The sequence below is a fragment of the Schistocerca piceifrons genome, chromosome 2 (genome assembly GCF_021461385.2).
Source record: "Schistocerca piceifrons isolate TAMUIC-IGC-003096 chromosome 2, iqSchPice1.1, whole genome shotgun sequence".
Classification (NCBI taxonomy): Eukaryota; Metazoa; Arthropoda; class Insecta; order Orthoptera; family Acrididae; genus Schistocerca; species Schistocerca piceifrons.
The window spans coordinates 188,390,865-188,415,387 of NC_060139.1; the positions used below are offsets into that span (position 1 = coordinate 188,390,865).

Below are 24,523 nucleotides of genomic sequence, written 5' to 3' on the forward strand. Positions count from 1 at the left end.
TTCTTTTTCAATTTCTTCATGTTTTTATGTAGCCATTTCACCTTAGCTTCCTAGCACTTTCTAATTATTTCTTTCCTAAGTGACTTGTTTTTCTGCATTCCTGAATTTCCTTGAACTTTTTTAATACTTTCTTTTTCCATCGATTAACTGAAATATTTCTTCTGTTATCCACAATTTCTTCGCAGTGACCTTTCTTGTACCTGTGTTTTTCTTTTCAAATTCTGTGATTGCCCATTTTAGAGATGTCCATTGCTCTTCAATTGAACTGCCTACTGTGCTATTCATTACTGGAATATCTATAGCCTCAGAGAACTTAAGCGTCTCTCTTCATTCCTTAGTACTTTTGTATCCCACTTTTTTGTGCATTGTCTCTTAAACTTCAACCTACTCTTCATCATTAACAAATTTTAATCTGAGTCTATATCTACCCTTGGGCACGCCTTACAATCCAATATCTCATTTTGGAATCTCTGTCCGACTATGATTTAATCTAATCTAACTGAAATCATCCTAACCGAATCTAACTGAAGTCTTCCTGTATCTCCTGGCCTCTTCCATGTATACCTCCTCCTCTTGTGATTCTTGAACAGAGTATTCACTGTCAGCATCTGAGATTTATTGCAGAACTCAATTAGTCTTTCTCCTCTCTCATTCCTAGTATCAAGCTCGTATTCTCCCATAACCCTTTTATCTACTCCTTCCCCTACAGCCACATTTCAATCCCCCATGACTATTAGATTTTCCTCTCCTTTTAATGTCCACAGCTGACGGTCTAGTTGCTGCCTCTGGATCACAAGGTCCCGGGGTTGGATTCCCGGCCGGGTTGGGGATTTTCTCTGCCTGGGGAATGGGTGTTTGTGTTGTTTTCTTCTTCATCATCATCATCATCATTTGTGACAGTGGCTACATTGGACTGTGTAAAAATTGGGACTCTGTACAGGTGCTGATGACCGCGCAGTTGAGTGCCACAAACCAATCATCATCATCATCATCATCATCATCATCATCATCACATCTCCTTTTACATACTGAATTACGCAGTCAGTGTCCTCATATATTCTGTCTATCTCTTCATCATCTGCTTGCGACGTCGTCATGTATACCTGAACTGTTGTTGTCGGCGCTGGCTTGCTGTCGATTCTGATGAGAACAATCCTATCACTGAACTGTTCACAGTCACTCACTCTCTGTCCGACCTACCTACGAGGGTAATCTCAAATGTAAGGTCTCCTATTTTTTTTAAGTACATAGACCTGTTTATTTCTACAATGGTTTACATCAGTTTACAGCTTGAACATTTAGCTATTTTTCGACATAATCACCATTTTTGTCGATGCATTTTTGTAGACACTGTGGCAGTTTTTGTTTGCCCATGTTGTACCAGCTCTCCGCATTGCTGTTCAGAAAGTTATGATCCACTTCTTTCACCTCGTCGTCAGAGATGAATTGCTGGGACCACAATTAATGCTGACAGGTACTGTGAGACTCTGAAAAAATTCAAACGGGCAATTCAGAACCGGAAAAGAGGAATGTTGAGCAAGGGCATACACATCTCCATGACAACACTCGCCCACGCATCACTCAGCAAACCGTTGCTCTCTTGCAACAATTTCAGTGGAAATAATCACCCACCCACTCTATAGTCCTGACTTGGCGCCCAGTGACTATCACCTGTTCCCTAGGTTAAAAGAACATTTGGCCGGAAAGCGATTCAGCTCCGACGACTAGGTGAAAGAAGAGATTCGAAACTTTCTGAACAGGAAGGTGGCGAGCTGGTATGACATGAGCATACAAAAACTGCCACAGTGTCTACAAAAATGCATCGACAGAAATGGTGATTATATAAAAAAACAGCTAAATGTTCAAGCTGTAAACTGACGTAAACCATTGTAGAAATAAATAGGTAAATGTACTTATAAAAAAATTGGAGACCTTACTTTTGGGATTACCCTGGTATTTGTAACAAATACTACTCCCATTCTTTCATTCTCTGCTGCTGTTGATATTCAACAGTACTCATCTGGCCAGATATCCTCGTCTTCTTTCTGAAAATTTCACTTCACTGAAGCCCACTGTATCTAGACTGAGCCTTAGCATTTCCCTTTTCAGATTATCTAGCTTTCCTACTAAGTTCACACTTCTGACATACCAAGTACTCACTCATAGAACATTATCTTTCAGTTGGATATTTAACATTTTTCTTGTCATCACCTCCCCCTTGGCAGTCCCCTCCTGGAGATCCGAATGGGGGACTGTTCTGGAATCTTTCACCAATGGAGAGATCACCATGTCACTTTTCAATTACAGGCCACATGTCCTGTGGATACATGTTATGTGTCTTTAATGTAGTGGTTTCCATTGCCTTCTGCATCCCAAGGGCAAGAGAGAGTCCTGAACCTCTGCCTGCCCTTCCACCCTTGTTGACAAGGCCATTGACCTTGGGTTGCCATTGCTGTGAATTTTAATTCAATCCCAAATTTTCCATTGTTATATTTACAGCAAGTAGACTACACATGTATCACATTTCACACACTAATCACAATCAAAATGATTGGCATAAGAAGAGAGAGAGAGAGAGAGAGAGAGAGAGAGAGAGAGAGAGTGTGTGTGTGTGTGTGTGCGTGTGTGTGTGTGTGTGTGTGTGTGTGTGTGGTGTGGGGCGTGAGCGCATGCATGTGTATTTCCTAACCAAATGGAAACAAATAACTGGCAGTGGAAAAACTTTACATGGAATACTCACCTGTTTCACCACTCAGCAGGACAACCTGGTTGGCAGCAATTATTTCTAGTATCTCTTTCTGCATTTTATACGCTGGTAAAGTACGCCGGAAGCTCAGAAGTGGTCCTCCAGCCATCTGCCTCTGCTCCAGTTGCTGCTTTAGCATCTTGTCTAAATCTGAATCTCTGCGTTTACTGATAGGAACACGGACTGAGAGAGAGTGCTCAAGATTGGATTCCATGTTGCCTGTTACACTACGAATGAACTGTTGCTTGAACCGAGAGTCCCTAATGTGCTTATATTTATGTTCCAGTCCTTTTGAAACTGATCCACACTGAAAAAAATCAGAATGTGAAAAATTCAAAACCAGAAAAGAAGTACTTGTAATAATTTCAAAGACAGGAAATTTCTGTCTCACTTAAGTATTTAAATTAACCCAGTAATCTTTTGAAAAGAGATAAGCATGTCTATTTAATGGGTGGCATGACTTATCTCCAATCTCCAATGTACTGCAAGCTTTTTTCTAACCTTGTTATGATTATATATTTTAAGACATCATAACTACTCCAAGCAGAGCTCATTAAACAATTACTACATACTTTTTCATTCCTTAGTTCCATAGAGTAAACTGGTTGTTTGCCAAATTTTCCTGCATATGTAGGAGTTGTCATAATTTAGATTATAAGGTTGATGATGGAAAATAAATAATTAAAGCATGTAGGAGATTTCAAAGTGAGATTCTGGCAAAGTACTATGGGTTCAACTTGCACCATTGTGCAGCTAAGACCATAAAACACAAGTCTATCAGTGATAGCTATTCACAATTTTTTTCGGTAAGTGGAGCATATTAGGTGTGTACAGCACCTCAGTTCTATACAACTAAGTTACTGTTGTATAGTGCAATGATTCTGCTATATAAAATGAGAAGAATTTGTGAGGTGTGCCAATAACTTCTATGATGGTATCAAATTTCCAGCAACGCTGTGTCAAAAATGCTGGGTATCTTCTCTAAAACCGGTTATATCTGTATTAAATGTTTCTGTTATAAATATAAAACCTACCTGACTCATTACCAACACACACACACACACACACACACACACACACACACACACAGAGAGAGAGAGAGAGAGAGAGAGAGAGAGAGAGAGAAAGGGGGGGGGGAGCTGGGGTGAGGGCACGGTCGAGGGGGCAGGGGCGAGGGCGAGGGGAGAGGGAAGAGAAGGGGGGATTGGAAGGGGGAGAGGGAACTGGGAGGGGGAAGGGGAAAGAGAACTGGGAGGGGGAGGAGGGAAGGGGGAGAGAAGAGGGTGCAGGGGAGGGAGAGGGGAGGGGGAAGAGTGAGGGGGAGGGGAGGGAGGGGGAGGGAGTGGGGGAGGGGAGTAGAGGGGGAAGAGTGAGGGGGAGGGGAGGGAGGGGGAGGGAGGGGGTGGGAGGGGGAGAGGGTAGGGGTGGGGAAGGGGGTGGGGGGAGAGGAGGAGGGGATGGAAGAGGGAGGGGGTGGGAGAGGAAGGGGGATGGGAGAGGGAGGGGGGGGGGGGTTAGCAATGGCTATCCCCGATGAGTATGCCTAGTGTGTTGGGAGAGGTAAATTCTAATGAATGGGGAGTTATCACAAAGGGAGTCGCACAGGGTTCAATTTTAGGTCCTCTGCTGTTCCTTATTCAAGTGAATGACCTCCCACTTAACGTTCAGCAAGCGGAACTAGTACTTTTTGCACGTGACACGAGTGTTATAATAAATCCCATTCCAGAAAAAGTAGCTGAAGATATTGTTAAGGATGTCTTTCAAAGAATTATTAAGTGGTTCTCAGAAAATGGACTCTCCCTTAATTTTGAAAAACCTCACTACATCCAGTTCTGTACAGCGAACAGAGTCATACCAACAACTGATGTAGCATATGAACAGGGCTCAGTTAACAGCGTAGATTTCTCCAAATTTTTGGGTGTTCACATTGATGACAACTTGAAGAAGCACATTACTGAGCTTCTCAAACAACCAAGTTCAGCTTCTTTCGCTCTTTGTGTAATCGCTAGTCTTGGTAATAAACAGATCAGCTTCCTAACATATTTTGCATATTTCCACTCAATACTGTTTTATGGAATAGTTTCTGGTGTAACTCACCACTGAGACATAAAGTATTGATTGCACAAAAGAGAGCAGTGAGAATAATTAATGGTGTTCACCCAAGGATGTCATGTAGGCACCTTTTCAAGGAGTTAGGTATTTTAACAGCACCATCAGACTACATATATTCGCTAATGAAATTCGTTACAAATAATCTGTCTCAATTTGCGAAGAACAGTGATGTTCATACGTACAATACTAGTGGGAAAAATGACCCTCCCTATCCATTACTGAAGCTGTCAGTTGTTCAAAAAGGAGTATATCATTCAGTAACAAAAATCTTTGATCATTTGCCAAACAACATAAAGTGTCTGGCAGATAGCAGATCAAGTTTTAAATCTAGCTTAAAATCATTTCTTTTGGACAACTACTTCTACTCCATGGTCGAGTTTCTGTTTCAGAAATGGTAAAAATAAATAAATAAATTTGTACCTCTAAATGTAGTTGCATGTGTAGAACTAAAAATTTCAGTAATATTAATATTGGCACTATTCGTGTGTGTGTGTGTGTGTGTGTGTGTGTGTGTGTGTGTGTGTGTGTGTTTTATAAATCTTGTAATCTGACCTGTTCCACATCATATCGATAAAATAACTAAACTGTGACCTTCAAGCCAATATTCAGTATGATGACAGCTTTACCTTTTAAGAAAGAAAGAAATACTTGAATTGAAGTATTATATTACAATTATCTCTGCATTTTGTGATCCTCCTCCTTCAGTCTTGGTAGGAGTTGGCAGATTAGGTTTTTCGTCTGGAGATTTCCATTTTTTCTCTGCTGCATGCACAATTACCTCAGCATTTTGTGGTTTTTCTTCTTTTTCTTCGTCTTCTTCAGTCTTGATAGCAATTGACAGATTAGGTTTTTCATCTCGAGATTCCCCTTTTCTTTCTGCTGTATGCACAATTCCCTCAGAATTTTGTGACTCTTCTTCTTCGATCTTTACAGCATTTAACAGATAAGGTCTTTTATCCGGACATCCCCATTTTCTCTCTGCCGTATGCAACAACCTCATAATTTTCTCTCTACATGATGGATTTAACTTGATTCGCTGTCTCTGAAAATTGTACAAAACAACTGCAATGGAATGAAGCCAATTCAACAAGCCAATATAAAGAAACATTTTTAATTGTTAGAATGGTGTTGTTTGACTCAACTTAGTTATACTTACAAACTGTGAGAATATTTTACTAATGTTAGGATTCAAGACAAAGTAATTTTATTATTATTATTATTTGTTAACAGTATTACCCAACATAATACAATACCAAGGATACAGAATGACTGTCTAATATTCACTTTCAGGAGTCTACATTCTACTGTGGACAGATGCATATGGAAGTAGAAACAACTAATCAAACTTTCAGAACTGTTAGTTCTTTCCTCGGGGAGGAAAGAGAAATAGGCTGGGAAGAATAGAAGGGAGGAGCAGATCATCCAAACACCAGATTCAGCAGGACCTAGCCTTGCAACAGGTGGGTCACTCTTAAACTGGTGTGTAAGTGACTGCCCCCTCAACCCACCTAACCCTCTTTTCACTCCAAGGATGGAAGCAGTTCTGAAAGTCTTTACTGTTGAATATGCCTATTGGCAGTACTTGGAATTTCACCTTCAAAAGGCAAGTTATGGCCAAACATTCTCTCACATTGGTATTTTATAGCATTATAAAGACAACTGTCCAATGCATTTGGTGACAAGACGATGAAGTAAACGTGTGCAGGCCTCTTTCATTTAATATCAGCCTTTCCTCTTCTCTCCCTTGCAGCGCATGACCGTCACATTGTGGACAACAATCTTTACTTTGACTGCAATAACTTTTAAATTACACTTTATTTGTAAGAAAACCTGAATGAGCCCTACAGATGCACTTGGATGAATCAACTGAAACTTTCAAGAGTAATATAAAGTTTTTGCCAACATTTCTCTGCATGAAGACTGTCTGAGTGAGCAGTGATAAGTTGCTGTGCTCCACTGGGTGTATCATTTTCAAATATTCTTAAAATATTAGTGTTTATTTTTTCTTTGGTCACAATAATACCCCTTTGAAGTACGCGTTTCTGAGCATGAAGGCTCCTTGTATAAGTGATAAAACATAACCCTAAAACAAGGCAAATTACCTATTTAATCTTACTTCAATTCCAACTTACAAAAAACCAGCCAGTGCGAGTTGGAGAGTACTACAATAATATAAAACATCTTATTAACAATAAAATATTTATATGCACCAAATTAAACATGACAGTTAACAAGATAAAATATTTTTCCTCTTAAAAAATCAAATTCATAATATGCTTACCAACACACACACACACACACACACACACACACACACACACAAAGTATTCTGCAGCGCGCGCGGCACACACACACACACACACACACACACACACACACACAAAGTATTCTGCAGCTCACACACACACACACACACACACACACACACACACACACAAAAACAAACAAACAAAGCATACTGCAGCTCACATTAAACTCAGGAATTTCATGATGACAAAGTAGAAATTGGCTGCGTAAGATTTCTTTTTAAATTTTATTGTGGCAAACCAATCTCAGGTCCTGTACCCATCACTAGCAGCACACCGTACATTACCACGAAATGAATTTCAGCACCCATTCAATATCTATATAATCAAATTTATTTTATTATCCCTTGGCAGTTTCAGTTGATTTCACACCCACCTATTACTTGTTCACAACAAGAACAACACAGTCTCTCTAGTTGTGGATCGGTAGAGGCCGGTAGAAGTCGTTTGACCTTGAGCCACAAGTATTTTGTTCCTGATCATTGCAAACATCAGCAATCCAATGCGGAACACTGGATATACTATGTAGGCATTGCACAGTGATTGTTGTCCACGTTGTGTTGCATCACAAAGAAATAGCATTTGTGATAACTGATAAAGTGCTTCCAGGTCCATCCAACTCCTCATACGTAGCACGCTATGGAGTGGGGCCAGAAAAATTATTAACAATGTCGCTGAATGCCGCAAGCAGGAGAACAGAAAAGAGTTTCTCTACCCCATATCACAGCCAATGAAAAGGGCTGTGGCATACACAGGAGCAAGCTACAGCATAGAAACAGAAAATTTTGCAAAGATAATCCTAGGAAATCATCAGGAACTCCCTGAAAAAACAGGTAAATATCAGTTCCGTTCAAATTTGACCTTGACAGGGCTCTGAAATCGCCTTCCATGTTGTCTGAACTAGTTTAAAATATTAATTTAAGTTTGTGTGTGTAAAGGCTGATGGAACTTCTGTATATGTGGAGTTGTGCAGATTATGTCTCGGATATTGTATCACAGCTTACAGTCATTACATCAATGCCCCTCATTTGCAAGTAACATAGAAACTTGTCACCCAACGGCGGACTACAGCTGCAGCATGAAGTGTAATTTTGATTATCAGTGGGATAATATTATAAGGCTGGTGGCTACAAATTCTATTGCAACCAATTTCTTTTATAGACTGTCATCATTATTTTTATTTAGTTAATTGTAACTGTGTGGTATGACACACAACCATTTATGTTGAAACTTCCTGGCAGATTAAAACTGTGTGCCCGACCGAGACTCGAACTCGGGACCTTTGCCTTTCGCGGGCAAGTGCTCTACCATCTGAGCTACCAAAGCACGACTCATGACCGGTCCTCACAGCTTTACTTCTGCCAGTATCTCATCTCCTACCTTCCAAACTTTACAGAAGCTCTCCTACGAACCTTGCAGAACTAGCACTCCTGAAAGAAAGGATACTGCGGAGACATGGCTTAGCCACAGCCTGGGGGATGTTTCCAGAATGAGATTTTCACTCTGCAGCGGAGTGTGGGCTGATATGAAACTTCCTGGCAGATTAAAACTGTGTGCCCGACACAGGAGTGCTAGTTCTGCAAGGTTCACAGGAAAGCTTCTGTAAAGTTTGGAAGGTAGGAGACGAGACGCTGGCAGAAATAAAGCTGTGAGGACCGGGCGTGAGTCATGCTTTGGTAGCTCAGATGGTAGAGCACTTGCCCGCAAAAGGCAAAGGTCCCGAGTTCGAGTCTTGGTCGGGCACACAGTTTTAAACTGCCAGGAAGTTTCATATCGGCACACACTCCGATGCAGAGTGAAAATCTCATTCTGAAACCATTTATGTTGTTTCAAAAACTTGATCCCAGGCCAGGGAAACATCTTTCTTAATTGGATCTCTACATTCTAAATAGAATGCAGGCCTACTTTCCGACTTAATGGACTGGAAAAGTCCAGTTGGATGATTTTGACAGGGATATAGTGAGAGAAACGATAGGGTTTTACACAGTGCAAAAATTTGTTCCGAGTATGGGAAGACTTAGGCCAGTACTCGATGAAAAAGACTTGGGGCGTCATATCTGTAAGGGACATTTTGTTCTTGATGGGATTTACTTGGAAAAGGTGCAAAATAGAAGTGTTTTATTGGTAGATCATGGAGACAAAATTGGTGGTCATGTTTAATTGTAGAAATGAAACATATTAAGGAAGCAGGGAGTGGAATATTTTATCTGGCTGAAACATGGATTGACAACAACATGACAGTTGGGAAATGCTGGCAAAAGGATGATGATGTAAGCATTAGGGAATGGGGAATCTCCTCTAAAAGACTTATTGCTGTAAGTGTTGGTTCTAAGCAGGGGTTTGTCAGGGAAGCTGAACTAAAATTCTGGGCAAAGTCATATATAGGTGACTACCATGGGCAGATGAATTCACACGACTTTGAGAGATGGTTCATGAATATGATTCTAACAAATTTTCTGCTGAACTCAGTAATTGTGATGGATAATGCTCCTTACCAAAACAGACTGGAGGGCAAATTGACCAAATTGTATGACACAAAAGAGAGGACGTTGGAATGGCTGCAGAAAATCAATGTTGAGTGTAATGACAGCATGAGAAAGCAGGCCCTGTTCTCTTAATTCCAGAAAACAAACACGCAAAAAAATTCTATGTGGTTGACAAAATGGCAAAAAAGAATGGCCACATGGTTGTCCTCCGTATAACTGCGACATAAATGAGATGGAACTAAAATGGACAAAAGTTAAGAGATTGTTAGGGAGCAAAATACTTCTGGCAAAACGTGAAATGAAAATTTGTTTAAGATTTTCAGTGAACCCCTTCTGGCAGTAACTGCTGAAGACTGGCAGGCACACCTCAGGGAAGTCCAGTAACTGGAAGAAGATTATTGGAGGCGTGACAATGTTGTGGAACTTGCAATAGGGTCATTCCATGTCAATTCAACCAATTTGAGAAAATGTTCCAGCTGATAGTCGCAGATTTGGCTGAAATTTAGCACTCCAATGCTACCAAGTGTGGAACACTCATGTAAAAAATTTTAAGTTCCCCTGCCAATTAGTTCCAGAATTATGGCTTGTGAAAGAAGGTGGTGTGACCCGGAAATTGCAACCCGCATCTGACAATCTTCGTAAGTTCGGAACTATTCCGCACAGTCCAGTGAAATTTTTACAACCCAGTAACATCCACTTAGAGAACACACACTATGAATCAAAACACCACCAACATATTTCCGAGGGAAGATAAAAAATTCCAAAATGTGATTTAAAAAATGTAATATCGGTAAGTCACCTCATCTTTGTTTTTATATATAATTTTTCCCAAGTGGAATGTTTCCTTCTATTATATATATATATATATATATATATATATATATATATATATATATGAGAACGTTTGGAAGAAACATTATCATTTCTGTGCATTTTTATAGTCACGATGTAGTCATACCCGGATCAACACTAAGGGACCAGAAGATTTATAGGCTTTAAAAGAAATGCAACACTACACAAAGAAGTTGGTTCAGAAATAATAGGAAAATGATAATGTTCCTTCTGCTTCATGCTGCGTTCGGCCCATCAGCGTGATCGTAATTTCTGGTGATGAAGTAACACAAAATAATTATAATTCAAGTAAATGAGAAGATGGAAATCATCAAGGTTAATTTACTAAAATAAGCACACTTATCTGTAACACACCTTTTTTTTTTAATGCGACGTACCTTTTCATATTAAATTACAATAGATGACCATTGTGGTTAAATACCTTATACATAACAGTCAAAATGTCCTCTTGATGCTGTCTGTTCGTAATCAGTTACAAGAAACTACATGTTTTCTGATTGAAAAAAAATAACATTTAGCATATTCACTCAATATTTTCACATAGAATATAAAATACAGTTGCGGGACGCAGCAAGTCCGCGTCCGCCTTTCATAGAATACAAACAGTAAAAGGTGAGGCGCCAAAAGCCTCATTTGTCTGAAACAACAGAATCCTTTTTTATACCATTAATCGATACATGTACATAGAGATTTACAGGCACCGCGCAAGAACGGCAAAGATAAAGAATAATAGACTCTGTCACTGCTATGCGATGGTTCATTTCTTTTACTTTACAATTGTTCGATAACTTTAGGCCATCAGGCATTTACTATTGAGCGTATATTAATGTTTGTGAGGTGAAAATTACTAATATTACAATCTGAATGTCATAAAACAACATATGGAACAAAATGAGGCATTTGCTTTGTACTGTATGATCTGGATGAATCGGACCAAGATTTGTTGCTATGGAGATCCGGGATACACCCTGTGGGCACAAGAAGTACAGTTCCAGGAAACTTTAGTGTTTGTTATCATCATATGAAAGTGTTTCTGCATAAATATTCTTTCCTACAAAGAAGTTGTTTTGATCCATTTCGGATTCATAAGAAGACAGTGAAGTGTAGCTTCAGAGAAATTGATATAAAATCAGTATTGAAAGTGAATCAGTGCATGGGACTTAACATGAAACGTTCCAGATGTGTTACACTGCTAAAAAATGAAGAATATCCTGATAATTTACATGACAGTGACGAAGAGTATCAGGCACCTACAACCACAGCGGGTGAGCAATTAAATACTTCAGTGACTGCTCTTGGTTTGCCCCCCTGAAGACACACGAAATTGGGAAAAGAGACAGGCCCAGCTATGGTGGATGAAAACTATAAGAAGCTCAAATGGAATTAAAACACAAAATAGCTGACACACTAATGGTGGAAGAGGAAGAACTATCTGCTCCAAAGGAACAGAAATCATGCCAGAAATTCTCTGATTTGGACAAAATTGTGCATGATTTAAAAGAAAAATGTGCCATATCCACACGCCAGAAAAAAGTAGCTATTCTTACCCTGGCACCTTCCAGCTGGTCTATTGACTACACTGCAAAGGAATTCAATGTTTCTGCATATATGGTAAAGCAAGCTTGGAAAATAAAAGCAACCCAATGAGTGCTTCCACAACTTCAGCAGGCTCAGGGGTAAGCAATTGAGTTCAGAATTTTATGAAAATAATGACTACAGCCAAATAATGCTTGGAAAAAAAGACTATGTAACGGTGAAAATGGGAAATGTACGTGTACAGATGCATAAAAGACTGTTGCTACGCAACATATCATAACTATATGTAGAATTCAAGGAAAAGTATCCCAATACCAAAGTAGGTTTCGTCTTCGGCCAAAATGGGTTGTGTCTGTAAGTGCAAGGGGCACACACAATGTTTGTGTATGTGAGACTCGTCAAAATGCTAAGCTGATGTTTACTGCTATAAAGGATTCTGGTCTGGATTACAAAGGTGCAATGAAGCTGCTAGTGTGTGACATCAGTTCCTACCAATGCATGATACACAGGTGTGAAAAGTGTCCTGGTATGGCAAATCTCACAGAACACATGAATAACAAACTGTACGGTGAACTCCTTATGGAAGACAATGAATTTGTTTCTCATAAACAATGGACACACATGGATCACACAAGTCTTGAAACAAAGCAAAGTACAGTGGAAGATTTTGTTGAAATGTGTTGTCAAAAAACGGACAAACTGACCACACACAGCTTCACAGCAACAGCACAATCGGCTCATCTCCAGTTCTGTAAGGATAATTTGAAACAAGATGAAATTATAATAATACCAGACTTTTCTGAAAATTATGCATTTATAGTTCAAGATGCCACCCAAGGATATCAAGGATATCATTGGTACAACAGTCAAGCAACTCTCCAGCCATTTGCGATTTACTATAGAGGTGAATCAGGTGATGTGTCTGTCATGAACTTGTGCGTTTTTAGTGACTGTGTAATTCATGATGCCATTGCAGTTCGTGCTCACATTCGCACTGTCATGGCATATGTGAAAAACAAGTGAAATACTTCAGTGATGGGGCAGCTAGTCAGTGCAAAAACTGTAAAAATCTCAAAAATTTATGCATGCATTACCATGATTTTCAGATTCATGCAGAATAGAATTTTTTCGCAACAAGTCATGGTAAAAATGTATGTGATGGTATTGATGCTACCATTAAGCGCATGGCATCACGAGCTAGTCTGCAGCACCCTACAGAAGGTCACATTCTAACACCTCTTCAGTTATTTACCTGGGTACAGAAAAATATATCTGGCATACAATCATTCTATGTTTCAAAAGATGAGGTGAAATCAGTCGAAGAACTGCTAAAAACCAGACTAGAACACGTTAAAACTGTTGCAGGTGCAAGGAGCCATCATCACTTTCCTCCAGCGGACTCTGACAATGTGCAGATGAGCAGACTGTCCGGTTATAACTATAGGTTCTTGCACAACATGTGTTTTCACAGTGCGTCTGACTCAGGATTCAGAAGCAAAAGCAGCAACATACAACCAGGTTGCTATGTTATTGCTGTTTATGATGACAAATGGTACTTAGGATGTGTTGCAGAGTGCAGTGAAGCAGAAGGTGATGTACTTGTGAACTTCATGGCACCAGCAGGAACAGCAAGATCATTTCATTGGCCACATTTGGCAGACAGGTGTTGGATTTCTTTTGAACATATTCTTATGACAGTTCCAGTTCCTACCACAGTGTCAGGAAGACAGTACAATTTGCCACTCAATGTACAGAGTACAGTAGCTAAAGTGTGGGAGAACTTCTGTTCAAAGCACAATCGACTGGTTTTTAGCAGTTAAGGTGCAGTAAACATTAATGATAGGTTGTGTTAATCTGTCTATATGTCGTTGCTTGGTGATTAAACAGTTGTGGGAGAGCATAAGAAGAGGCAGAGCAGTTTACGATATGTTTTTACAAAATTGTGTTGTGCAACAATGGCCACATCACCAAATACATCTGTCAACTTCCATTGTACACAAATGGCTTGCAATAACATACTGAAATTTTGAGATATATATCATTATGGTCTACTTATGTAGTGTGTGAAATTTGGCTTGGATACCACTTGTCCCTTTTGTGCTACCACACTTCAAAAATCCATGTTTTTCAGGTAATTTTTCAGATTTTTGTATTTTCATGTGCATGTAACTCAGTTTTTGTGACTGATGTGGGCATGATGAGTTCTGTGTGTGTTTAGGCCACATTAGGCTTACCACAGCAAAATTTATACCCTTTCTCAGTGAATTATATTTGGCATAGAGGGCACCTACAATATGTACCTTTTAATGAATTATATTTTCTTAATCACATTTTGGAACTTTTTATTTTCCCTCAGAAATATGTTGTTGGTGTTTTGATTCATGGAGTGTGTTCTCTAAATGGATGTTACTGGGTTGTAAATATTTCACTGGACTGTGTGGAATAGTTCCAAAGTTATTAAGACCTGAAGTTGGGTCTAAAGATAAGATTGCCAGATGCGGGTTGCAACTTCCGGGTCACGCCACCTTCTTTCACAAGTCCTAATTCTGGAACTAATTGGAAGGAGAAACTAATATTTTGTACACGCGTGTTCCGCACATGGTAGAATTAATGTACTGAATTTCAGTCAAATCTGAGAGTATGAGCTGGAGCCCCTGTTTGAAACGACATGGAATGACCCTTTCTTGGCCCACGCACAAGAGAGACGAGTAGGAAGTACTGCACATGAAATAACAATATGTGACTGAGCTAATGTATCATCTCAACTAAAGCCAGATAATCATTTATATGAATATGATGTGTGTATGTATATGTTGCTAAACAGAGCCAGGGACTACACTACCACAACTGAATCCGCAGTAGACAATGACAAGAGATACACCCACTAACCTGGCTTAAATTGGTTGCAGAGATCACCCTCAATAATCTTACAAGGAAGAAGAATCCCAGACGACTGAAAAAAATAGTCAACATCCCACTGTTCAAGAAGGCCAACAAAAGGAAACAAGGACACTATAGGGGCATAACACCACAATTGTTGTATATCTTTAAACTACTGGAAAAGATAACAGAAACGAGACTTCAGAAGATAGTGGAACCTGTACTTGAGGAGGAGCAACATGGGCTTAGGAAGAATCGCAGTACTATGAATCTCACTTTCGTGACAGAAAAGTGCTGGGGACATGGAAAGAATATTGTGGCTGCGTTTTTGGACACTGAAAAAGCCCGTGAGTGTCCCTTGAAAAACAATCTGAGAATGACCAAAAGATCTCAATGTGTCGAAGTATTGAACTGGAAAAATAAAGGTGTTATACCAGAAAGGGCTGCTAACAGCTGTTTCCATATAGGCAATGGACAACTGAAGTGGTTCAAGACAGTCAGATGTCCAACAAGGAGTTACCCTATCATCACTCTTTGGGTCAGTTCTCACTTATGGTTTAGAGACATGTAGCGTACTGGAAAAAAAAACTACATATGGCCACAATGGGACTCATAAGAACTATGAACCAAAATACTGGAAAGGATAAGATGACAATGAGGTACACAGGAATACAGATGGCCTCCATCAAAGTCCCTGTCACTAGTGTAATAAAGAAATGTAGACTGAAATGGTATGGGTATGTTATGAGGATGGATAAAAAGCAACCAGATAAAAAAATTAAGGCAAAAGATCATGCATTAGATCCAGGAAATGCTGGGAAGATACAGTGAAATCAAACCTGGAGGAGAGAGGACTACACTGGAAAAATGGTATGGGAAATGAGAATCTATGCATCTGCTGTTTTGTAAGCTCTTTGTCGTTAACTGTCCACGTTTGCTTTTTATTCTTGGTAATATGTTTGTTCTGAATATAGTGTGCTCATTTTTTTGCACAATAAAACACTTTTTGTGTGTTTCTTCAAACTGTGAGCACTTTACTTAACCACTTTACTGAATATCAAAGCCAAGACACACACAGGTTATGAGCCCAGCATACCCTGTGTACCTAGTAAATGCAGTCTGCTTAAACTCATGAAACAAAACTAAGCTCAGCGATCTATTTTAGGTAGGAATTAAGTATTAAATTCATTACAATTTGTAGAGAAATTGGAACAAAGGGAGAATTACAATATGTGGCAGTTTGCTACCAAAACATATCTTCGCCACGAGAAGCTATGAGAATGTGCCTCAGATGAAGTGCTTCAGCAGACATGTCAAAACTCCCTTGTGAAATGAATTCAAGTAGACTGATATTGACTTCACATATGGTAGTGGCAAATAATGAGAGTTTACCCACTTAAGAAACTGGTGACACACACATTAATACACAAGTTGGTCGAAAGCAAACAAAAATTAAAGTAACTGATGTTCTCTGTGTGCCAAAGTTAAGTACAAATTTACTTTCTGTAAGTAAGATGGTGGAAAAGAGGCATTCCATCACCTTTGATAACAAGGCTATTGCATTTACAACAAGCAAAAGGAGCAGTTGATAATGGCATGTACAAACTGGACCAACTAGATAACTGTTTCATTAAAGCCAAGTCAGTATCACTGTTACATGATGTGAACTTGTGGCATAGGAGCTTAGGACATTTATGCCCTGACAGAATGGAAGCTTCAAAGAAAGGCATGGCCAATGGAGTTAGTTATAAGGGAACTATTGATTCGCCATGTGTTACATGCTTAGAAGGTAAATACAAGATTATCCTTTCAATATTCCATGTTAAGAGCACAAGGTATCCTCGAATTAACACTTTCAAACTTATGCTGAGTAATGGAAACAAGATCAATTGAAGGTGCCAGGTATTTCCTAGCTCCAATAGAAAGCTAGTGGAAAAACAAACTGCTTGTAACACATGTATATTTTGTATACACAACCGCGAGGAATATGGGAACCATGAACTAGCCAGCTTCCTACAGAACGGAGTAATTCAACAAACAAAAGTGCCCCACATGCCAGAACAAAATAGAGTAGCAAAAAGTTATAATAGAACATAAGTAGAAAAATCCAGATGCTTATTATCTGATGCAGGCTTACCAAAAGAATATTGAGGGGAAGTAGCCTCTACAGCTGTTTTGTTTTGTTTTGTTTTAGGATACAAAAACAACTAGGGCCAAATGCACCCAAATGAGAACTGTAGAACAAGAAGAAAAAGAGAGGAATTAAAAGTGACTATACATCCATTCCAATTGACGGAAGAGAAGACAGCTAAAAACTGGAAGGTGGAGAAAGATCTGTAAAATGTCATAGAGAAATAGAGGTCCAGAACTAAAAATTAAATATGAAGATGGCATCTGTTCTTTCGGACATGTCCAAAAGAACAGATACCATCTTCATATCGTTAAGGCTAATCAGCTGATGACCTCCTTCAGTGCAGATGCACAGGAATTGCCTGAACTCTTTCGGGACTCAGTGGATTGTCTTCCATGAGTAATGGGTATAAAGGCAGGGGCACTACAAATGTAGTGTGTGGAATATAAGTTGAGAATGTGGGCCTCATGGGGAGCGTGCTGGCGATAAGTCCCTGCAGTCACACTATCCTCTGTGCCCTCAGTGGCTCAGATGGATAGATTGTCTGCCATGTAAGCTGGAGATCCCAGGTTCGAATCCCAGTCAGGGCACACATTTTCAACTGTCCCCATTGATGTATATCAATGCCTATCAACAGATAACGGTATTGATTTATTTGTCATTTCATAAAAATTAAATGGCCTTCATCATATTGCTACAACAGACAAAGAGTAAAACGCAGTCGACAGCCCATGCATTGTTCACTAAAATGGCTGATAACTCAGATGGCACACACAAACAAGAACTTAAGTGATTAAAAAAGGGCAGTCCATTAGGGGATGACAGAGCATCAAAAGTTGAGTGTCATGTGCACAAAGTGGTGAGTTAGCACCACTTAACAAATGGCGATGGCTAAAAAGACAGTGCCTGATACGCAACCTAGCTTAAGTGAGCTCCCGGCAGTGAGATGGACAAGTGGGGTCACCAAAGCTGCTGGGAGAGGCTTAATAAAATGGAGCTTGTTCCAATGAAGGGAAGACCAGTGGCGATGCCAAAGTGACACCACCTGCTGACAGACGGCAACACAGAGATCATCGGAGGGAATGTAAGAAATAGCGGGCTGAGATACAAGGACTGCAGCCTTGGCAGCAGTGTTAGCGGCCTCATTTCCTGTCCGACTGACATGACCATGAACCCACATAAACATCACAGTGGCTCCATCAAGATTGAGCAAGTGACAGCTTTCTTGGGTCCATTGCACTACGGGATGGACGGTGTACAATACACACAGGTTTTGAAGGGCACTAAGAGAGTCTGAGCAGATGACGCAGTTGAAAAGCTTGTGTAGCAGGATGTACTGTGTAGCCTGATACAGGGCAAGAGCTCTGCTGTAAATACTGAGAAGTGTTTTGGAAGTCAATACTGAAAAACATTGGTGCCAATGATGAAAGCACACCCGACACCAAGGTCAGTCCGAGAGCCATCAGTGTACACGAAGGTACTATTGCAAAGTTCCGCGTGAAGGTCATGAAACTGACGGCAGTAGAGTGAGGCTGGAGTAGTGTCCTTAGGAAGCGAATGAAGGCTAAGGTGAACATGGGCCACTGCACGAAGCCAAGGTGGTGAAGGGTTCACACCCACTGGGGAAGTTGCAGGTAACGTGAAGTTAAGCTGCTGGAGCAAGAGCCAAAAGCGAACTCCAGGAGGAAACAGAGAAGAGGGACGTGCCCCATACTGGCGATCAAAGGAGTCATGCTTGGCAGACAAACAGCATGTACATCTGCAGAGGAAAAAGTCACAGCGGTAGGACAGTGGTAGTTCGGCAGCTTCACCGCGCGGGATTAGCCGAGCAGTCTAAGGTGCTGCAGACATGGACTGTGCAGTTGGTCCCGGTGGAGGTTCGAGTCCTCCCTCGGGTGTGTGTGTGTGTGTGTGTGTGTGTGTGTGTGTGTGTGTGTGTGTTTGTCTTTAGGATAATTTAGGTTAAGTAGTGTGTAAGCTTAGGGACTGATAACCTTAGCAGTTAAGTCCCATAAGATTTCACGCACATTTTTTTTCGGCAGCTTCTGCATACAGACTCTCAACCAGGCTAGCGTAAATGGTACCAGTGGCTAAACAGATGCAACAAAGGTGGATAGTATTAAGACAGCATAAGACAGATGGACGTGCAGATGCATAAATGAAACACCCATACTCTAGTTTCCAATGGACAAGAGACCGGTACAAACAAAGGAGGGCGATTCGATCTGCTCCCCAGAAAGTACCACTGAGGACACACAGGACATTGAGGGACTGCATACAGTGGGCTGCCAAGACACATGGGAGGTCCAAGAAAGTTTCTTATGGAACATGAACCCCAAAAATTTCGTAGTTTCAATGAAAGGAAGAGCAACAGGCCCAAGATGTAAAGATGGTGGAAGAAACCAATTATGTTCCCAGAAATTCATACAAATAGTTTTATCAGTGAAAAAATGAAAGCCGTTGTTGACGCCCCATGGTGTAACACCCCAAGAAACTCAAAAACCAAAATAAGAATGTCATGATAATTTAAAGTAGGGAAGAGTGTTATCCTGACAGGTACGACAACTTTGACAATAATATAACACCTTAAAGTTTTGATGAACACCAATTTCAATAATTACTGAGTATGTCACGATATAAAGGTAGAAAGAATGAAAGGTTATTTTTAATTAGCTATCAAACATCTCAGTAATAAGCGCGTGATAGAGATGCGCGGACTTTGTTCTCAGTTATTCTGACTTGAGAACTTGAACTGAAGTGATATTCTGATAGTGTACAACGAGTTCATGAACTTTAATTATTGGAGATATTATTGTTGGACTCAACTTTCATCAAAGTGAACAGTTACAACGTAGAACGGACATAGTATCGAAGACTGCAATACCTGATTAGCCTTGAGCAGGAAACATTAATACAACCACATGAAGGTGAAGATAATACAAATATGCCGATTGTAAAAGTTGTCGTAATTGTCACGATCATCGAACTGAAAAGAATCGTAATTGATCTGATCCTTCGGTGTGCGTGTGGTGTGATGATTATAAACCAACTGCTAAGAAGGAGCAATAAAAATTGTTCGTCAGTAATGGAAATCTCAAGTGTTGGCTCCATCATCATTAATTGAACTGTGTGATAGTTGATGATCAAAATTAATTAACTGTGAACATTTTAATGGAAAGAGTGACTTGACAAATATTGAGCATTGAAAGGATTGTTTTGCCAAAATAATATTATGATGCACAAAAGCAAGATAGCATTATAGATTATCTCTGGATTTGCGTCATGCTGTAGTGAACAATTCTGCCTAGCAACATAACAACTACTGATACTGAACAGCAAATGAATTTTTCCTCGGTTCAGTGGTGTGAAACGACACCGGTGATGAATGATTTACTCAATACTGCAATAATTAACTAACCGGGCATAGCAAATCATCATAAAACCATAACAGACGATTAAAATCAGCAGTTCGCATCGCTGAGAAGACTGTGCAGACTCACTAACGGACTTTCATACATTACACGAGGAACAATTTTCTTTACAGATTTTCAGGTGCTGTTCCATGTTATCTGACGGGGACAATCATCACTGTACGTCACGTCTTCATTCCACCGACCGAGCTGTAGCAGTAGTGGCTCACATCAACAGCGACAATAATAGGGGAGAGGGGACGTCACAACGGGTAAAGACGATTGAGATATTGCTGAAGACGCCTCACAATGAGACAGGTCACTAGAGAACTACAACAGGTGCCAAAATTGTCACAAAAAGGGTACTGGAGATCCCCTGCAGGAGACAGCCCATTATAGGATTAATGGCGATAGCAAAGAGGATAACTCTCAGGACGGAGCCCTCAGGCACACCGTTTTCCTGAATACAGGTGTCCAACAAGGCAGAACCTACACATACCTTGAAAATTCGGTCTTTTAAAAATTCCTGAAGGAAAAGAGGCATGCAGCCTCTGAAGCCGCAGGTGTAGAGAGTACAGAGGATACCAGTCCTCCAGCAGGTGTTGTAGGCTTTCGCTAAATCGAAAAACACAGCCAACAGTTTGGTATTTCTGCAGAAAACCATTCATGACATGGGTGGTGATGAGATGGCCAACTGCAGAACGGTGCGCTCGACATCCGAACTGCACAGTGGTTAGTAAATTGCAAGACTCAAGACAACATACCAACCGGGCATGAATCATACTTTCCATCACCTTGCAAACACAGCTGGTGAAAGAAATGGGACAGTAGCTAGACGGAAGGTGTTTGTCCTTACCAGGCTTAGATATGGGTATGACAGTGGCTTCACACTAGTGTCTGGGAAACATGCCCTCTGCCCAGATGTTGTTGTACATATGAAGTAAAAGAAACAGCTATTCCACCAGAGAGGCAAACAGTCAAAAAATACCAAACTTTGCGGAAGGTTTCAATGCATGTCACGATTTTTCTGACTGGTTTGATGTGATCTGCCACGAGAAACATGCTGCAACATATGAATGTGAACATCGTTTGGCCCTTGGGCGGAGTATTGGGGTAAAATGAGAGCATGATCTAGCTCCCTCATAGTAAAGGCAGCATTGTAGCACTCACTATCCTGAGATGAGAAGGGTATCATGCATGCTTCCTCTGCTCGTTTCCAAGGGAGGAAGGCAAGGTGATAGCGGGAGGAGCTCGGAATGTTCGCAAAATGGCGGCCCAAGGTGTTGGATACAGCAGTAGGGTCCTATGACATCATCTGCAACTGTCCGACCGAAAATTGGGGAATGGACCTTGGTCCCAGAGAGCCATCAGAGGTTGGCCCACATAATGGAAGAGGGAATGGATCTGTTAAAAGAACAATGAAATCCACCTACCTTTTTTGCTATCCCGAAGAACGCGACGACACTGTGCATACAACTGTTTACAATGAATGCAGTTTGCCGTCACAGGATGACAGTTAAAAACATGGAGAGCATGTCTCCGTGCGCGAACTGTGTCGCGGCACGCCTCAGTCCACCAAGGGACTGGGACACGGTGTGGTGAAGAAGAAGTGCAAGGAATGGAACGTTCTGCAGGAGTAAGGATAAGGTTTGTGAGATATTCCACCTGGTCATCACATCTGGGGAACTCTTGTTCTTCAAAGGTTGCCAAGAAGGAATAAAGCCTCCAGTCGGCCTTAGTAAGCTGCCATTTGGGTGTGCACGTAGGTGGGGTACGAGTCAGCAAATGCATAGCATACAGAAATGGTTACTCGAGTATGTGTCAGACAGAACGGACTGCTCGAGACTGTGGGCAAGCTGGGCAGTGCAGAAGGATAGGTCCAAACGGGAATAGGCATGCACAGAGTCTGAAAGAAACATGGGTGCTCCAGTGTTAAGGCAGAGGAGGTTAAGCTGATTGAGGAGGTCAGGCAGGAGGACACTTCTTGGACAGGTTCTGGGATAACCCCAAAGGGGACAGTGTGCATTAAAGTCACTGAGCAGCAGAAAGAGATGAGGTAGCTGCTCAATAAGCTGGAGGAAGTCTCCCCAGGTGACATCGAATGATGGAGGGATGTAAATGGTACAAAGGGAAAAGGTAAAGTGAGGAAGGAAAAGGCGAACTACAACAACTTGTAGGCGGGTAGACAGGGCGATGGGTTGGCTATGATCATTATCCCGTATGAACAGCATGACTCCCTCATGAGATGGGTTGCCATCCTCAGAGGGAAGTTCAAAACGGACTGGGAAGAAATGCGAGAGCTCAAAGGGGTCATGAGAATGCAATTTTGTTTCCTGGACCCACGGAAAAATAAGATGCTGCGATTCTAAGAGCAGCCATAAATCCTCTTTGTTTGACTGAAGGCCACAAACGTTCCACCGAAGGAGAGTGATAATGAGGAAAGAGAAGGGGGGAAAAAATCAAGGGGTGCACCTCAGTGGCACCCGAATGCCAGCCTTCAAAGACTCACTGCTACAGGGCGCACAGGCCGGAGGATCCTGCACCATCAGATCTACAGAGACGTCGCCATTCTCCCTCTGTTGATCTGCAGAGTCCAGGGCAGGAAAATAGCAAGTGGTATGCACCAGCGACAGGGAGGTCGGCCAGGCGAGGGTATCACGTGGCGACACCATCGATGAGGATATCTGAGTCAGTGAAGGAGAAGATCATTTGACTTTGTTTGGCTTCTTCGAGCCTTTCTGGTTGGCAGATGAAAACTCAAATGTTTGTTGGCTGGAGGGACATAAGACGTCTTCATGGGAGCATTCCTTCTGTCCTTTCCGGCCTGCTGGTTGTGTAGCAGGTGACTTTGCCCTGGGAGGCGACTGTTTGGTGGCTTCTTGCACAGCTGGACGAGGAAACAGCAATGCTACAATGGCACTGGGCAATTTCACAACTGCAATGCTGAATTTGAGGTCGCATCTCTGTGTGACCATGTCTTCTATGGAGTGAGATGTAGCAAGAACAGTACTGTAAGTGCCAGATGGAAGAATGCGACTAGCCAGTAACTTGCGAGTGACAGGGCAAGGCACTTTTTCTTTTGCCGTATCTCCTGAACAGCCTGCTCAATGAGATACACAGGATAATCTCAAGAGGATGCAGCATGATCGCCATTGCAGTTTTTACAGCGGGGAGGCGGAGGCAGAAAACTGCCCTTGTGCGCATCTCTACCACAAGTTACACATTTGACCGGGAGTTGACAAGACATTCAAGTACGGTTGAAACGATGGCACTGGCAGCAGCGCATTGGATTCAGAATGTATGGTCATGATAACTCTATAGCCTCTTGGATCTTGGATGGAAGCACCACTCTATCAAAGGTGAGAAAAATAGTGCATGTGGGCACTAAGGATCCATCTACCTCTCTCATCACCCACTGGATGGCAATGACACTCTGGTCAGAGAGGTATGTTTGGATTTCTGCCTCAGTCAAACCATCGAGAAGCCTAGTGTAAATAACACCATGGGAAGAATTCAAAGTTCTAAGGGCCTCAACACAAACAGGATAGCCATGGAGAAGTGAAGCGGCAAGCAGTTGTTGTGTTTGAGAATCGGAAGTAGTCTCCAAAAGCAAAGTGTCATTCCATAAACGAGAGCAGGATTTCACAAGGCCAGCAATTGCATCAACACCTTTCTGAATAAGAAATGGATTTACCGCTACGATGGACTGACCGTCTTTAGTAGACGAAACCAGAAACCACAAAGAACTGTGGTGCTGCTGGGAGGGTCTTTGAATCGGGAGCTCCATTCCGTTTATGTTTGGTAGACATGGACTGCGAAGATGATGAATGGCTCATTGTGAGAAAATCCGCCATGACTGCCAGTGTGTCTGATAGTGCACTCCTTCCAATTGGGGGCCCCCCCTCAGAGGGGGGCTCACCTGCTCTAAGTGATTGTTCACACCTCACGTCTCATCTCCCAAATACCTGACACAGGAACTAATCGGCAATTTGGGAAGGTAGCAGCTCAGGCAATCACCCTCCCTAGGCCTGGCATGTACCAGGAGGTACGTGCGAACCTACATT

At 41.3% G+C, this 24,523-nt stretch overlaps 1 protein-coding gene across 4 annotated transcripts in view; it reads right to left on the minus strand.

Annotated features, from left to right (window-relative positions):
- LOC124776718 (ATP-dependent DNA/RNA helicase DHX36-like) overlaps positions 1–24,523 on the minus strand; it is a 239,928-nt gene that overhangs the window by 159,502 nt on the left and 55,903 nt on the right. For all 4 annotated transcript variants that reach the window (XM_047251833.1, XM_047251834.1, XM_047251832.1 and 1 more), the window contains exons 4-5: positions 5,637–5,900; positions 2,741–3,053 (exon numbers count right to left, since the gene is read on the minus strand). In XM_047251833.1, coding sequence (XP_047107789.1) covers positions 2,741–3,053; positions 5,637–5,900 — 577 coding nt within the window. The remainder of the gene's footprint in view (positions 1–2,740; positions 3,054–5,636; positions 5,901–24,523) is intronic.